At 40.3% G+C, this 16,928-nt stretch overlaps 1 protein-coding gene across 4 annotated transcripts in view; it reads right to left on the bottom strand.

Annotated features, from left to right (window-relative positions):
• Positions 1-16,928, bottom strand: part of ULK4 (unc-51 like kinase 4) — a 221,534-nt gene that overhangs the window by 200,187 nt on the left and 4,419 nt on the right. For all 4 annotated transcript variants that reach the window (XM_048511796.1, XM_048511794.1, XM_048511797.1 and 1 more), the window contains exons 3-16: positions 16,688-16,787; positions 15,644-15,783; positions 15,232-15,394; positions 13,883-13,984; positions 12,910-12,990; positions 11,359-11,434; positions 11,117-11,212; positions 10,430-10,554; positions 10,257-10,326; positions 8,921-9,023; positions 8,206-8,310; positions 5,967-6,027; positions 2,371-2,552; positions 2,041-2,087 (exon numbers count right to left, since the gene is read on the bottom strand). In XM_048511796.1, coding sequence (XP_048367753.1) covers positions 2,041-2,087; positions 2,371-2,552; positions 5,967-6,027; positions 8,206-8,310; positions 8,921-9,023; positions 10,257-10,326; positions 10,430-10,554; positions 11,117-11,212; positions 11,359-11,434; positions 12,910-12,990; positions 13,883-13,984; positions 15,232-15,394; positions 15,644-15,783; positions 16,688-16,787 — 1,451 coding nt within the window. The remainder of the gene's footprint in view (positions 1-2,040; positions 2,088-2,370; positions 2,553-5,966; positions 6,028-8,205; positions 8,311-8,920; positions 9,024-10,256; positions 10,327-10,429; positions 10,555-11,116; positions 11,213-11,358; positions 11,435-12,909; positions 12,991-13,882; positions 13,985-15,231; positions 15,395-15,643; positions 15,784-16,687; positions 16,788-16,928) is intronic.

Here is a 16,928-nt window from a genome sequence, read left to right as displayed (position 1 = left end):
GTCAGATGTAAAATTGTCACATATGTTTCAGTCCTTAATTCCATTTTTAAAGTAAGTTAAACTATTTCCTATGGCACCCAGAAGAGGGCATTATTGCAACAAAATACATGAAGTTTGTTTTCTCTGTTTATGATTACATAATGAATAAAGAATAAACAGAGGGGAAAATAAATCATGAACAGAAATGCCAATGGCCAAGTGAACAAGATCAAATAAGAATGCAAATCTATATTAATAAAGAATTGCAATGTATAATCATACATTTTTTTTCTGCACATTTTAACAGAGGAGAACAATACTAACAGTCTATGAAAGATTGGGACAGGCAGGGCTGATGGACAGGAGAATGTCTTTCATTTTCCATTCCCCCTACCTATTCCAACCCCCCTAGTTGAGAATGCAGTTCCTTAATAGATCACACCAAGAATACAAGGGCTTTGCCTGGCAGGCAAAGTATGAAGGAAATAGTTCTCTTTTGCCATTCGTCTTAAACATCAAGTCATCAGAGATATGCTGCCTCTAAAGATAATGATTCCATGTAGGTGACTGTTACAGCCTTTAATACATTTACCGTCCCTGAATCTGGGTCTAATTTCTTTTTAAGAAACCCAAGAATCAGGCTTCATGATCAGAAGTATTAATGTTACAGGAGTATACCAGCCCACTGCAAACGAAGGAATACCTATCTGAGTACTCCCGCATAAAAGTAAAGAAAAGAAAAAGCCTGCATCTTCAGGGAACTGTTTTATGGGGGACAGAATTCAAACAGGCACTGATCTGTAGCCTGAAATAGCACATCCAAAGAAGATTTATTCCACATTATTCTGAAGAAGTTAGAGTCCGTTATCACATCTTGTGGTAAATTCAAAGAATTCTGCGAAGCATAAAGAAATATTTGTTTTTCCTACCCTGATCCTACTACTGAATTTTATTTTAATTCCAATATTGTATCCTCCGGCTTTACTTCCTCCTCCCTATTATCCCAAGTCTTTTGCTCCTCAGTATGTTCCCTCTAGAATGTTCCAAGACCATCTTGAGCTGGGAAAGAACCACTAAAAAAGATGAGATGGCTTTCTGCACAGTGACCCACGACCAGAGCTCTATTTCTCTCTAGCATGATAAAAACAGAGAGCTCAACTCCATTTATAGAATGTAGTTCTTAACAATATTTCAAGAAGTTGGGTGTTGTAGGAGCCTGAATATGGTTGGTGAATTTAGCAGATGCCGTTAAGCTAGATTCGCGGTTGAAATTAGATCTGATGTTGGGAAAGCAAGTGGAGTACTCCACTTGCTTTCCCAACATCAGATCCTCTGAAGATGCCAGCCGCAGATGCAGGCGAAACGTCAGGAAAGAATGCTGCTAGAACACGGCCATACAGCCCGGAAACCACACAGCACCCAAGTGATTCCGGCCGTGAAAGCCTTCGACAATACAATATTTCAAGAACATAATGAAAATGGTTTTTTCTCTAATGCCTACTAAAGGTTTCTGAAATCCGACTGCAAATAAACTAAGCTTCAACTAGCTTCAACAGAACTTAGCATCATTCCAAATAGTAGAAGTTACTTATAGTAGTGTCTGCTTAGCAGTAAAAACTGGCAAAGCTTGCAAGAACTGATAAAATATTCACAGCCTCCTTCTGAAATTGTAAAGAACTTTTAAAACAATGGCCACAATCCTGTCATTAGCATCCAGGCGGTGAGATGGTAACGATAGGCTACTGCCTCCAATTGGATACCAAGAAGCCTTTCTTGCTAGGAAGCGACAACAATATGAAGGAGATGTGTCCACAGAGAATCTATAGCCGTCAACCAACTTTATCACTGCACACGTTCTCAAACAAGGAGCATTGATTCCACATTGTCAATGGAAACCTGGCAGTGCCCTCTCATCTGCACAGACCACAACTCAGCAGTCAAGACTGAACAGGCACTTGTGCGCTCTTTATCTAATAGTTTGTACAAGTCCATGTACAGCCTCCCTGGATCATGACATTTTCGTATTTAAATGTCAAAGGGTTAGATGGTACTTTTACTTACATATCCCAGTTTGGAGCTATCCGCAACTGCAGTATTAGTGCTGTGAACTTGGAAATTTAAAAAGAAATCAAATTAGTAATTTCAATTAACAAAGGAAAAACTACACACAGCTGGTGTATATAATGTTTCACCCAGAAGCATAATCAGAGTGTTTTCTCTCTAAAGGCAACTGACTTCAATGGACTTACAGAAGGGTGCAACTCTGCTTAGGCCTGCACTGTTGTTTTTTAAAAAACAGAAGTAAACAGCATTACTACAAAGGGGCACCTGGTTTTTGTCACATTAGCCTTATGCCAACTTCACTGACTCTTGACAAGCTGAATTACTTACCAGCTGTGTCCTGATTAACTTAGTTGCCACTTCCTTATGGCCAACAACAGTGCAGAGGTAGCAAAGTACGTTCAGTTTAGCTCGGGTTGCCCCTGTGCTCTTTTCTGGGGAGTCAATCAGCTGACACACTTGCTGCAGGAAGTCGTTCCATTCTGCTTCTTTCAGCAGCAAGAGCTTCTCAACTGCAGAGAAAAAGTCAAGAAGAGGTTCAGGAACGTGCGCTTTGTTCTCTGGTTGTAGATTGTAAACTCAAAGGATGATTTTTTATAAAAAGAGTTTCACCAATATTTACTTATTTCCAAAATGATTAGGTAATGTAATGCTTTAGTTGAATGCTGACTGACTAAAAAAGAGCTTCATGCAAAACATGATGCAAAACAAGCAGCCTAGTCCAATCTTATGAATGTTATATCAAAAGTAACCAGACTAGGTTACTTTTTGTGGCGCGTAGCATCGCAGCCACAATCTACCGAGAGTATAAATTTAGCGCATCTGGAGAGCAGCTCATTAAACTCTGATTGCTCCCTAAACACTATAAATCAGGTAACAGCTTCCATTTTTATGTCATAGGCCAGTTTGTAAGCACTATTTGAGGAAAGAGTGACCAGAAGAGATAATGTCTTATCCTGCTGGGAAAGTGCTAATTACATTTATCAATATCCGTGTGGTCTATGAACAAACAGGTACAAGATATACAATACAATACAGTAACCTTTATTAGGCATAAATTAAAAGTTGTTTACAGCATGACCAGAAACCATTGAACATGGGCGGCAACAAATTGACAAAATAGCAACGGATTATCAGAAGGAAATTTTTTAAAAAATTAAATCTTCTATAAAATATTATTTGTTTAAAAACACAATAGATAAATATAACCATACTGTTATATATGATAAATAAACTTAAAACATTAATTAGTTATATATATAACTTTTTATAGTATTTAGTATATTTTAGTATACATACATATATATATATATACACACACACACACACACACACACATACATACACACACACACACATATGTATGTATGTATGTATGTATGTATTTATATATATAAATACACACATACCATATATGTGTGTGTGTGTGTGTATGTGTATATGTATATGTATACATAAATGCAGATACCTGTAAAAGAAACTTCGCAACTCCTTCAAGAATCTCAGCATCACTACTATTGAGGAAAAAAGCCAATTTATGACCCTACTACGACCCTGGGTTTGTCAGTGAATACACTGTAAAGCAAGGGGCTTCTAGCTTTTGTGTATTTTGGACAATCAAATAAAATATGGCTGACTGATTCCAGTTGATTTAGATAAAAATCACAGCCTGGACAAGAATTGACTTAAAGTGGCTACAGACAATGGCTGATGGGAAGACATTAAACCTTGTCCTAGTTAGGATCCATGTCTGTCTGCTAAAGATTTGGGGAAATCAAATGATTAGTATGAGGTCGGCCAGCCAACTGAAGCAGCACCACAGTACTGAGTAGATTTTAAATATCTAAGACGTGAGAATCCAGAAAAGACAACATCCTGCTGAAATCAATTTCCTAGACTTACTTAACTGCATGTTTCAAGTCACCCTGATGCCAGGTCTAATTTTCCCTGGTGTATTCTGACTCAAAATATAGTTCTATTTGTTCTTGAATACATAATGAAACAAGATCTTCTGTTGTTTCCATGATTATCTTTAGGCAAGAAGCAAAACAGAGATCTCAATTGCCATAAACGTCAAATTTTTGGTTAAAATCTGTTTAACACTTGTAACAATATCTCTAAATAGTACTTAAGGAAATGACTAGAAAAATTATATGTACTAGACAATGATCTTTCATTTTTCTAATCAGTCTCTGATACATGCTTATTTTTAAATGGGCTTTTTTATTGCATACAATGTAGCCGTTTAAATCTTTATTATTACACATTCACCTCACTAAAAATACATTGTACATTCAGTGTTACCCCGCACATTCAAAATGCAGCTATGTGGCATCTGAGAGACAGAGACCTGTATATGCGGCAGTCCAATGTTAGAAAATATGAAGTCTGACCAGAACAAGACTTCAATATCCTAGTAGGGTCACTATAAGTGGCAAGCAATTTGGAAGTGCTTAACATACATACAGTGGGGGCTTCGGTGATGATTTTCAATAGTTCGTGTCAAAACACACAGTTTGCAGATTATCATCAACTAATTACAGCCCTCGCTGAGTACGACCAATTGGACAACTGATACTAATTTCAGTGGAATATGGCATTCCCTTCAACATTTTAGAGTTCAGTAGGAATGTGAAAGATCCGGTGTATATGCAACCTTACTGTATTCATTACTTCCCCTGACCATTTTTGTCCCTTTAAAGTCTTTTTAAGCGTTGTCAGCAACTTGTGCTTTGCTGTAATATGTGTAACACTACAGCACTATTAAAACCACCTTATTTATTACCATCTTTTCTCTCCAACCAAAGAAGCTTACATCATTCTTTTCTCTATTTTACCCTCAAAACAACTGTGAGATAGCTGAGGCCGAGCGTGTATGCAGGGTCCAAAGTCACACATAGCAAGCTTCCATGGTAGAGTGAGGATTCGAACCGGGGGATCCCAGATCCTAGTTAGACACCCTAACCACTACACAACACTAGCTCTTAAATTAGTCAGCACATGTTTCACCTGACAATAAAAAAAGTGATTTTTCTCAAGTACCTGACATGGGACTGGGTTATTAAAACTTCCCTTTCCAAATGTAAAAGAAAATTTGAAAAGAATAAGTTCAGCAACCTTTCTAATTCACTTGCGCTTGCAATTTCAGCATCAGACCTTCCCATAACTCAATCAACTACACTTGGGAGCCATCTTCAAGGTAACTTCTGGAGGTTGTGGGTGAAACACTCCTCGCTGTGCCACGGAGAGAACTTTCATGACATGCCAGCCATAAATGTGGGCAAAATGTTAGGAGCTAAAACTACTAGACCACAGCCACACAGCCAGCTGATTCCAGTCATGAAAGCCTTCGACAATACAATCTAAGAATTAATTCAAAAAAAGTGTATTGTTGTTGGAAAAAAACAAACATGTAGAAAGCCTCCAACATGCCAGGTCCATGTGGTCATCCTATAAGGCAGTGGTGGCGAACCTTTGGCACTCCAGATGTTATGGACTACAAATCCCATCAGCCTCTACAATTGGCCATGCTGGCAGGGGCTGATGGGAATTGCAGTCCATAACATCTGGAGTGCCAAAGGTTCGCCACCACGGCTATAAGGGATGATCGTGCTGCAAGTGGTTTCACTTGCGGTGGAGAGAGTGGAAAGTGAAAGCAGGGCGGCGGCAGATATTCACTTCCACCACACAGCAAAAACCTTGTGCATAATTGGCCAAAGGGAACAGCTTTCCTTATCCAGTTGGGCATATCTTCTACATAATAGCAACTGTGAGAATTCAAAGTAAATCAAATAGACACAAGAATTCAAATAGCTGTTAAATGGATGCTAAGACTTTCTCTGGAATCAAAGAATAATCTGCCATCGTGCAACTTTTATATATTTTAGAACTGTTTCATATGTCATAATTACTTCAGCAGACTTTACCTGAATGTGCTGGTATATGTAAATTTTTCAAGTCGAATCTCACTGGTGCATGCTTTACGATCTGAAAAACACACACGAATAGTCTGACTTGAGGCAATGCTGAGCATCTGTCAGGCATAAAATTTCAAAGTATTCTCACATAGTACTTTTTATCATAATAAGCACACGAGCTTTCCATATTTCAGTGTTAACTTCCAAGAAACTATTACTATCATAAAGTTGGAGAACAAGTTCACAGTTGAAAAGGTAGAACACGATTACAACAGTATCAATGTAACTAACTAAACAGCATTTCCATTTTTCCGAATTTTCAATTAACCAGATTTATTATATTGTTTATTTTAGGAGTTTGGATTGTTTGTTTTTTTGTAACAATTTTATTTGAAAAGCAGCTCCTTGTTATGTTATGAACTGCTTTCAAAAAATTCCCCTCAGTTTCAAAGGGGAGTTGCTATTTGGGGACTTGCTCTTTGAGAGACACAAGTCCAAAACCTCCATGGCTGTGCAGTTACAATCTTTGGATCGTAACCATACTTAATATGTTCAATGCCAGGCTCAATTGCCTTAACCTTTGAAGCCCTACATGCTCTGGAATCAGGGTTCCAGATCACCTGCATATGATCCTCATTGCCTGCTTCACCTTCAAAGGAAAGCAGCCAAGAAAGGCTAGGGCCTTTTCTGTCATGCAGCCATTTCTGTCATGTCTGTGGAGCCCCTTCACCTGCCCTACACCCAACAGAATGTGCACAGAATACAGCACCAACTAAGTGCAGTTCCATGGATGCAAGGCCAGTGGCAAAAGCAGAAGAGCACTTTCATGTCTATTGTTCAAAAGGCAAGTAAAAACAGCTGGGCAAGGGACATTTCCATTAGCCTACTACTTCCCCAGAATCACCACAAGGGGCCCCCAGCAGTCCGCCTTGTGCAAGCAACTAACCATGTACAATGAAGGGGTTTTTTTAGCACAACATTCTTTATGAGGGGAAAAAAATAGATATCTACTTGTGCAAGATCACCCAGAAGGGAACTATCACATAAAAGCTCCTGATTCTTTGCCAATTAGTTAATTTTCCAGCAGCAGGTCAAAATTACTACGTTCTTCCAGGCTTTCCGTTTGTTCATTTACCTAATTTACACTTCACCTTTCGACCCAAAACTGCTTACATTGTTCTCCTTTTCTCTACAACAACCTCATGAGGTAGGCTAGGCTGAATGTCTGTGACTGTCCCAAGGTCGCCCAGGAAACTTCCGTGGCAGAGTAGGGATTTGAACTTGGGGCTTCCAGATGCCAGTCCAACCATTACCGCACACTGGCTCTGTGAAGTTGCGTCCCATGAGATTTCCGCCCACAATTTGCTGCAAAATTCCTTTTAGTTTTATCATTCAGCTTCCCTTTATAACTTTAATTGTAACATTTGTGTGATTACAGCGATTGACTTGAACCAGGGGATCCAGGCTTCAAACCCCTGTCCAACCGCCAAGCTCAGTCCCCAAAGGGTTGTCGTGGGCAGATCACTCTCTCAGTCTAAGCCACCTCACAGGATTGTTGTGAAGATTCTGTGGAATAACTACAAGCATGAAAGAGCAGTACAAAGCCATATGGAAGGGCAAGAAGCGAACAATGGGCAGCAGCCCATAGAATGCTGCATCTTAATACATTAAACTGATTCCACGGTGAATGTACAACATTCAGGGCACACACCAAAAAAAACACAATGAAAGACACAATGCTTAGGCATTTTTTTCTGTAAACACAGTTGATACATAGTGAGAGCAGTGGCGTAGGAGGTTAAGAGCTTGTGTATCTAATCTGGAGGCACAGGGTTTGATTCCCAGCTCTGCCGCCTGAGCTGTGGAGGCTTATCTGGGGAATTCAGATTAGCCTGTACACTCCCACACACGCCAGCTGGGTGACCTTGGGCTAGTCACAGCTTCTCGGAGCTCTCTCAGCCCCACCTACCTCACAGGGTGTTTGTTGTGAAGGGGGAAGGGCAAGGAGATTGTAAGACCCTTTGAGTCTCCTACAGGAGAGAAAGGGGGGATATAAATCCAAACTCTTCTCTTCTTCTTCTTCTATCCATCCTAACAGTATGTGTGTTTCACATAAAACTGCAAACAGGCATGACTACTAGGTGGAAACATTTATAAGAAATAAAGATTTATCTGTCAGTACAACAAATGTCATCAAGTTTCTGAATACATTCAAAAGCACTGTGTGTGGACAGAGTTTTAATTTTACCTTTGGATTGTCAATAATAGGAGTTACACTTAGGTCAGACTCCGTGTAGATAAGTTCCTTCACTTTGGACTCTATTTCCTGGTGACTGCAGTATACGTTTTTAATCTAGAATGTAAGTAAAATATTAGTAATATGTAGCATGAGTATTTTCCTGTTAATATTTTGCATAAACATGACAAAAATGCAGGTCCTGGGTTTATAATGACAGGGTGCTCCCCTCATGCACAAATTACAAATACAGGCCCCTTCTGCACACGCAAAATAATGCGTTTTCAAACCACTTTCACAACTGTTTGCAAGTGGATTTTGCTATTCCGCACAGTTTCGAAGAGAACTGAAAGCAGTTTGAAAGTGCATTATTCTGGATGTGCAGAATGAGCCACAGTTATCGCTTCCACATCGCTGGCAGAGGATGGCAGCTAGGAGTCTGAGGCAAGAAAAGGTCAGAGAACTCTACCATGTGGACACCCCATTACCATTGCATTCACAGTGACAATGAAAATTACCCAGAAAAATCATTCTGTTTGGAAATAGACTGCTGTAGTTAATATCACATTAAACCTTGTGCCACACATCTGTCAGCCTTGTGGTACCCGAAAGGTTGTTACCTTATTTTCTCCTAGTTATGATCACTGTTAGTTGCTTTACTGTTTATTTCCCCACAGCAATTCTGTAAAACGTACTATGTAGTCTCTTTCCTTCAATCTCCACTCACCTTTCCGGAAGAAGGCAGTGTTTGGCACACTGAATTTGGAGTCAGAACAATAGTAGCGCTGTTCATTTCTACTGCAGTGCTAGTTCTTGGAGTTGGACGAGAACTGAAAGAGAATGCACACACAAGCAAATAAAACAGAATACTTAAATTCCAACTATCTATATTAACCCTCTACAACTCACAGAAGATTAATCGAGGACACACCATTTAAGTTCACAATCATTTTCTACCACCCTGCTATTAAACAGGAAATGTTTTGACAAGACCAGGGCTCAGCTGCAGCTCACTAGGATTCAGCTTCAGAACCAGTTTTCAGTTTATTGGTCTCAGCTACAAAAATTGGTCTCAGCTACATAAACTAGAATGAAGTAAATGCCACTCTTTACTTCTGGGTAAATGACAAGTCCTATACATCTGTTTTTAGAAATTGTGAGGAATTTCAAAGGATTGGGCCCAGGCCGTTTTCTTTCTCTGGATACTCACTTCTGGTTTTTCCCATAAACTTTTGCGAAGATACAGATGTGACTTACAAGCATGCTCTGCCCTGGAGTTGTCCTTTGGTTAGGTTCCTGCAGAAATTCCAGAGCCAGGCATAACATCCTCAAGTCGAAACATTTAAATTACTTGATGCAATGTGCTAAGGGGATCAGAGATCAGCCTTGGTAGTGACTCGACTGGGGCACATCTTCCCCCTCAGACTGAGATAAGTGCACATTTGTTATGTGTATTCCCCATAACACATTTTCTTTGGATGCCTAAATAATGTACATTTTTGATTGACATTTGCTATCTCTTCGACGGACTGCAGAGGGTATAAAACTCCTTTCTTTGTTCAGGGCTCCATGTAAAAGTTACAAGTGCTGTGCTTATACTTGGTATGAAGGTGGCACATATTCCTAATTACATTTGAGGTACTATATTTCTTGTATGTTGTATTTGCTATGCCTGTTTATATCTAGCTTACTGTTTACATCAAGTTTACTGTTTGACATAACAGTCTTCAAGGTTACAATATTGCATGCCTCTCTCTCTCTCTCTCCTTGTGAATCTCACTCTACCAGGAATGAACTCAACAGGGAAGAACAGGGGCTACTTCTGAACCTTCAGAATTTCCCTATCAGAAATGAATCATTAGCTGAAATAGTGGTAGGTCTCTAGTCCAACTAGAGCAGTTCAGGAAGCTATCATATCAGATAGTCTCTTTGGTTTCCTGCAGCAACTGATGTTGGAGATCTAAACTATATATAAAATGAGAACGAACTCATGTCTTTAAAGACTGCCCTAATCACATAATAAAACCAGTAAACAGAATTTGCTCTAAGGTACAAGGTAATACCTGAGAAGAAACATAGACTCATTTGATTCACCATCAACTGCATTTTTAGGACGAAGTTCTTCTGCATTATCTGGCAAATAAAACACACCACTGGTATTAACACAAATATTTATGTGAACGTAGTTTTTCAACCATGCATCTTCATTACGATTTTTACAATACATTAATCTTACCCAGCTTGAAAGATTTGTTCAATTGTTTATTTTCTGCTTCTGGGCATGTGATGATGTCTGGATCTTTCTGACTCTCCAATTGATCGTTAGACTTTTCAGAAACAAACAGCTTGGCATTTCGATCACTATTCAAATAACAATGAAATTAGTAAGTCTGAAGTCAACACAACTTTCACTGAAGTTTATGTAGGGCAAGAACTTTAAACACCGGGGTAGGAGACCTGGCCACCTCTATGAAGCCCTCCACTGACCCAGAGCCTAGTCAACATTCTAAGTACTTTGGCAACTTGTGGGTGAGGTGGACCAATGCGTGGGGGTGACTCTGGAAATGTTTATTGAGGAGCCCTATGGTTTTACCAGCATAAGTTTGTGCTGGGAAATGTGGGCATTCCCGGCCCTAAAAACCCAACTAACCAGCCACACCCCTTTCGTACTGGTGCAAGTCCCTGTGCCACCACCACTGTGCTGTGCTCTCGTACCACTCCCCACTGCTGATGTAAATGTCTTTTGTGTCAGCATACCAGTGCTAGGGTCATGCTGTCCTCCCAGCACTGTTGTCCCCCTTCTGGACTGTTCTTTAAGTGCATATTTAAAAAGTTAAAATTAAATTTAAAAAACCTGAAAAGACAACGTAACCATGACGATAGTATTCACATTTTAAATTAATCTCCATTGAATCTACAGTACCTGAAACTTGTTCCTTGGCTAGACTTGGATTCACTGGGAGTCTGGACAAAGCCATCTTTCCAGAAAGGATGCTGTAATAATTCTACCCAAGTCAGCCTTTAAATATAATGAAATAAAGTGATATAACCTTCCAAACACATTCACAATGTAAAGGCCTAAACACCCCCAACCCCAAAATATGGAAAACCTTAAATCAGAAGCTATCATTTACAGATTGCTAAATTTTCAAATCAACAATCTACCTCTTTAGAGGATCCTTTTGAAGCAATGACTCAAGCAAGCTAACGAAGTCCGATGATGGTTGTAGAAGTACAGGTCCTGCAAGGTAAAATTGCACCATTTATTTGGAAATAAAAGTTCCCCCTTCTAAAATAAGTAGGCACATCTACCAGCTCTTAGATTTATCCTGCTGTCAGATTTCTAAAATTGCACAAAGCAACAAGCTTGTCACACAGTTAATGATGCGTAACTAGAGATCAATTTGTTCTAGTCACAAAAATGAATTGTAATGATTTCAAAATAACTACAGCCAGTGCCCAGTAACTGTTAAAGACACCACACTAGTATCTGAGAGACCTGGGCTTAAATCCCCAGTCTGGCATGATGTTTGCCAAGTGAATTTGGGCCAGGAACTCTCTTAGTTGAACCTACAGCATAGGGCTGTTGTGAGGATAAAACAGACATGAAAATTAATTATACCACCCTGAGATGCTTGGAAGGGAGGGACAACAACATAGTAACAAACAGGATCCATAAGAAAATATTATTAAGACCTTCATTAAACGCTGCATCTTAAAGACCACTTTTTAAAATCCCATCAGAGAACACAGTAAATGCTCGTTTCAACGAAATCTAGATCTAGCAGTGTGCATCACCACAAATCCAGGAAATATTTTGTCCCTACATTCTGTCAAATCGACCTTTCACTTCCTGCCTTTCCATTACAACCAAAATCACTTCCATTTGCCATTCTTTATAAACTTGCTAGTCAATAGCAACATTTTCCCTCTGTTTGCTTTCTGCCTTCTTGCAATTCTTGGCAGTCGCTTTGCTGGTATCTTTGGCCACATGTTCTTTTATGTGCAAATGTTGGGCTCACATGTTCAATAATTTATTAGTGCCATAAGATCCTTTAGGGTCCCATGCAGACATTGTGACTGACCTCTACTGTTATTATGTAGCACACTTTTCAGATTTCTTCTTTTGCAGCAAAAATTGATTTGTCCTTTTCTTTAAAATGAAATTTTGTAAAACAAACTCCAAGATATTGTCGAAGGCTTTCACGGCCGGAATCACTTGGGTGCTGTGTGGTTTCCGGGCTGTATGGCCGTGTTCTAGCAGCATTCTCTCCTGACGTTTCGCCTGCATCTGTGGCTGGCATCTTCAGAGGATCAGATCTTCTGAAGATGCCAGCCACAGATGCAGGCGAAGCGTCAGGAGAGAATGCTGCTAGAACACGGCCATACAGCCCGGAAACCACACAGCACCCAAACTCCAAGATTTTCATGCTTGTAATAAACATCCCAGTTGCTTGGTAATCTCTCATAAACATTTAAAGTATTGGCAGAAGGTGACATCTGAACGCAGCCATTATTATAAAACACCCCCCTCCCCCAAAAGGGTATAGTAGCAAGAAGGAAATCTTAAGACATTTTCCATCACTGGAGATTTTCGCCTAGGTACTGCTTTGACAAGCAAAAACACCCACATATATACTTTTATTACACTTGAGAAAAATAACTGAATTATTTTTCACCAAGTTTATTAAATCACTGATCAGCACAAAGCATTACCTTCTTGTCTAAGTGGGAAAGGATCTTCACGTACTGATAATTCTGATAATTCAGTGAGGTTTTCTGAGGATGGACATTTTCCTATAAATGTAATATAAGTTTGGGTCAAATTTCAACAAAACTACATGAAGTTCCAAAATAATGGAAAATTCTAGTTGCAAGTGAAACATGAGAATTTATGACTCATACCACCCATCCAAGGTTGGAGACGGCAGGATGCAGTGCCAATGCAGTGCTGCCCCGGCTTTCCAGAAGCGTGGGGAACAAGAAAAAGCTCCGACCCCCACCAAAAAGGACTTATGGGACTTCCGCCACCAAAAGGGTGGCATAAGTCCGAGGGCCGGGGTACAGTGCTCCTGTCCCTAAACCCCGGGAAGGAACCAGCTAATGTTGCCTCCACCCCTGAGAATGCCTTGCCCTGCCCTGCCCCCACCCTGAGTCCGACTGGAATGCCAGCGAAGTTCCAGCCTGGACTTCTGGGTTTTGCAGCATGAGGTTTTGCAGCAGTTTAGGGACAGGCGACCGTCACTGCATCTGCCACTTTCACTGGGGTAAGTGCCTGGGGAGGGCAAATGCGCCATTGCAAGGCCGCACTGCTCCCTAAAGTTCTGCCCCCCCCCACACCCCACCAATGTATGGGGCTATAAAGATGTGTGCCTGTGATTTCTGAATAAGAAAATACTGACTTGTAGATACCTTGTCAGAATAAGATTTCCTTTACTGAAATACTTCTACTTAACAGAACTTTCTCATTCTCCCCTCCCGCCGTCCCTCCCCCCCACACATACAAATTACCATTTTGGTTCTTGCTTTGTTTACTATGTACATTGTGTGTTGGTACATGCAAGCCACTTTCTCCCAGTGACATAACTATATTTTGGTGATTTGGATTGAAAAAACAAACCCACTTAAAATATAATTTTCATCTTAACTTTCCAAGACATTTTTACTCTGCTGGTAATTATATGCATACCTGAGAACATTTCATACAGCAAGCAGCCTAACGACCACAGATCACTGGCTATAGAGAAGTCGGCTCCCTTTATCACTTCTGGAGCAATGTAAGCTGAGGAACCTGCAAAAAGGAATCTGTAGTTGTTTCCTTTATATCTGTAATAGCCTTCAGAAATCACTAACCACTCTATTACAACCGCTCTATTACAACCACTCTATTACAACCGCTCTATTACAACCACTCTATTACAACCGCTCTATTACAACCGCTCTATTACAACCGCTCTATTACAACCGCTCTATTACAACCGCTCTATTACAACCGCTCTATTACAACCGTTCTATTCCAACACTCTATTACAAACGTTCTATTACAACCGCTCTATTACAACCGCTCTATTACAACCGCTCTATTACAACCGCTCTATTACAACCGCTCTATTACAACCGCTCTATTACAACCGCTCTATTACAACCGCTCTATTACAACCGCTCTATTACAACCGCTCTATTACAAAATTGGATTTTGCAAAAGGTGTTACTCATGTTGATTGGACTGCAACACATACTGGGGGGGGGGCGGATTTTAATTAACCACAGAACAACAAATGGCAAAGAAATGGGATGATGTAGGTGCCCAGACTCAGAAACCTAAAATGTCTCCTCGGCTTTCCACTTTACAATAGCTGTAGAGTGGGATCACCCAGGAAAGGGAAGTGCATTCGCTGGGAGACCACAGAAGACCTGGGATAGTACAGCATCCCCAATCACGTGTCAGAACTTGCAGCTAAGCAAATACACTGCACTGTCTTCTAGGCAGCTTGGTTTGATTTTGTGTTGAGCAATTGCTGTCTATTTACCCAAGAGGTACTTTCAAAGAGGCAGACAGCCACATAAACACTCCCTTTATATTTGTTTTTAAAGCCCAGTTGGGTTGTTTCCCCACTTACCATCTGCTGCGCGCTACTCTCCCCAAGTAGCGTGGGGTCCCGCGGCACTCCCCACTACAGGGGTGGCGACAAAGCAGCCGCCCCGACACTGCCGCTCTCGCGCCCCCTCAGCACGCGTCATTCCTGGTGCTCCTCAAAACGGTGCCTTTTGATGACCCCACACAGAGCGCTGGGTCATGGGGAAGCCCGGGGAAGCCCGCCAGAAATGACGCGCGCTGAGAGTAGCGCGCAGTAAAGGGTGGTCGAGGTTAGTGGGGAAACGACCTTAGACAGCTGCATTAGTGTTCTTCAGATGCAAGGAGACTTCTTTTGGTTGAAAATGAATGTTCCAACAGTAGCAGTTTCATCACTACAAGAATAGAAATTCTGAATATAGCCCTTTGTTTTTAGTTATCAACTTTTTCATGCTGCAATATACCTTTCAGTTTGTTTTTCTGATTTCTTTGTCCTGTGTTTTCTCTACTGTCCCCTGCTCCCTCCTCTGTTCCGATCAAAGCAAAAAATTCTTCTAAGTTTTCACCTTCTGCTTTAGCCAAGCAGAAGTTACTGAATTTTAAAGTGCCAGGTCCTTCCAGGAGAATCTGTAATGTTAAAATGTGGACATAACAATCAATTAGTCACTTCTTTGATACTAAAAAGATTTAATGCTGTTTCAGGAATTCAGGTATCAATGTATTAATTCACACACTCATCTGACAAAGGGGGCTGTGACCCATGAAAACTCATATTGAAATTACTCTTTAAGGTGACATTAGAGTTTTGTTTTATTTTGTTACAGAAAACTAACGCAGTTACCCATTTGAAATCAACAGTTTGGAAGTCACCCTTACCTTTCCAGGTGTAAGATCACAGAAAAGAATTCCAAGTTCATGAATATGATGGAGTCCACTAACCAAATTGATACCAAACTCTCGTACAACATCCTCAGGTAAATGTTCATCTTGAGCAATTACCATTTCTAGTGACCCACCTATAAAGGTAATCACTTAAAATCACTATGGGTAATTTTACCTTTTTATAACAGACTATTATGAGCATTACATTAGACTTTTTCTAATATTTAGAGTTGTGTATGTCAAACTATATAAACATTCTTCATCACACTGATACACACACACCTTTTCATGCAACTGAAAATAGAGAAGAAGAGTTTTGGATTTATATTCCACCTTTCTCTCCTGTAAGGAAACTCAAGGTGGTTTACAAGCTCCTTTTCCTTCCTCTTCCCACAACAGACACCTTGTGAGGTAGGTGGGACTGAGAGAATCCTGAGAGAACTGTGACTAGCCCAAGGTCACCCAGCAGGAATGTAGGAGTGTGGAAACACATCTGATCCACCTGATAAGCCTCTGCCACTCAGGTGGAAGAGTGGAGAATCAAACCCATTTCTCCAGATTAGAATCCACCTGCTCTTAACCACTATACCATGCTGGCTCCGATGCTAATCTCATCAATATTCCAGTTGCCTCAACCTCTTTACTGCAGTACTCTACTCTTTCATAGAATGTATTCTGTGCATAAAATTAAATATTAGTTAGAATCTAAGTTCAGTCAGCATCTCATCAAATAAGATAAATCAGAGGCTAAGATTACTTTGGAGGAACAGGCTTATAAACTTCAAACTAATATGCAAGAATGCAAAATGGGGGAAGGAAGAGGAGTTCGATGCCTCCACTTTGTTACTTTAATTATATAGGTATCTGTAAAATTATGCAATCCTATCCCATACAGGAAACAAGGTCTGACATAAAAGCTTAAACTGGAATACACTTTGTTCTTATTTAACATACCACTAGATTTCTAATTTGCTGCAACAGACTAATTTGACTACCCCCATGGAATTATACCAACATACTGGTTTAACATCCTCTTACCTGTACATAATTCCATCACAAGCCAGAGATGATTGCTCGTTTCATACCATTCATGAAATGTCACTACGTTCTCATGTCTGATTTCATGGGTCAGACGCACCTGTAACAGATCATCTGCACATAATGACATGTGTTGGGCACGCATTGGGGATTCGTACCCTGAATAGCGTACGAATTAATGGACTGGGTTTATAGACTGTGAAGTTTCAAGACAGGAAAGTGTACAATGAAAACTGCCATG

This window comes from Sphaerodactylus townsendi, linkage group LG11 (assembly GCF_021028975.2).
Source record: "Sphaerodactylus townsendi isolate TG3544 linkage group LG11, MPM_Stown_v2.3, whole genome shotgun sequence".
Lineage (NCBI taxonomy): Eukaryota > Metazoa > Chordata > Lepidosauria > Squamata > Sphaerodactylidae > Sphaerodactylus > Sphaerodactylus townsendi.
Note: the sequence above shows the minus strand (reverse complement) of the source record. Positions and strands in the feature narration are given on the sequence as shown.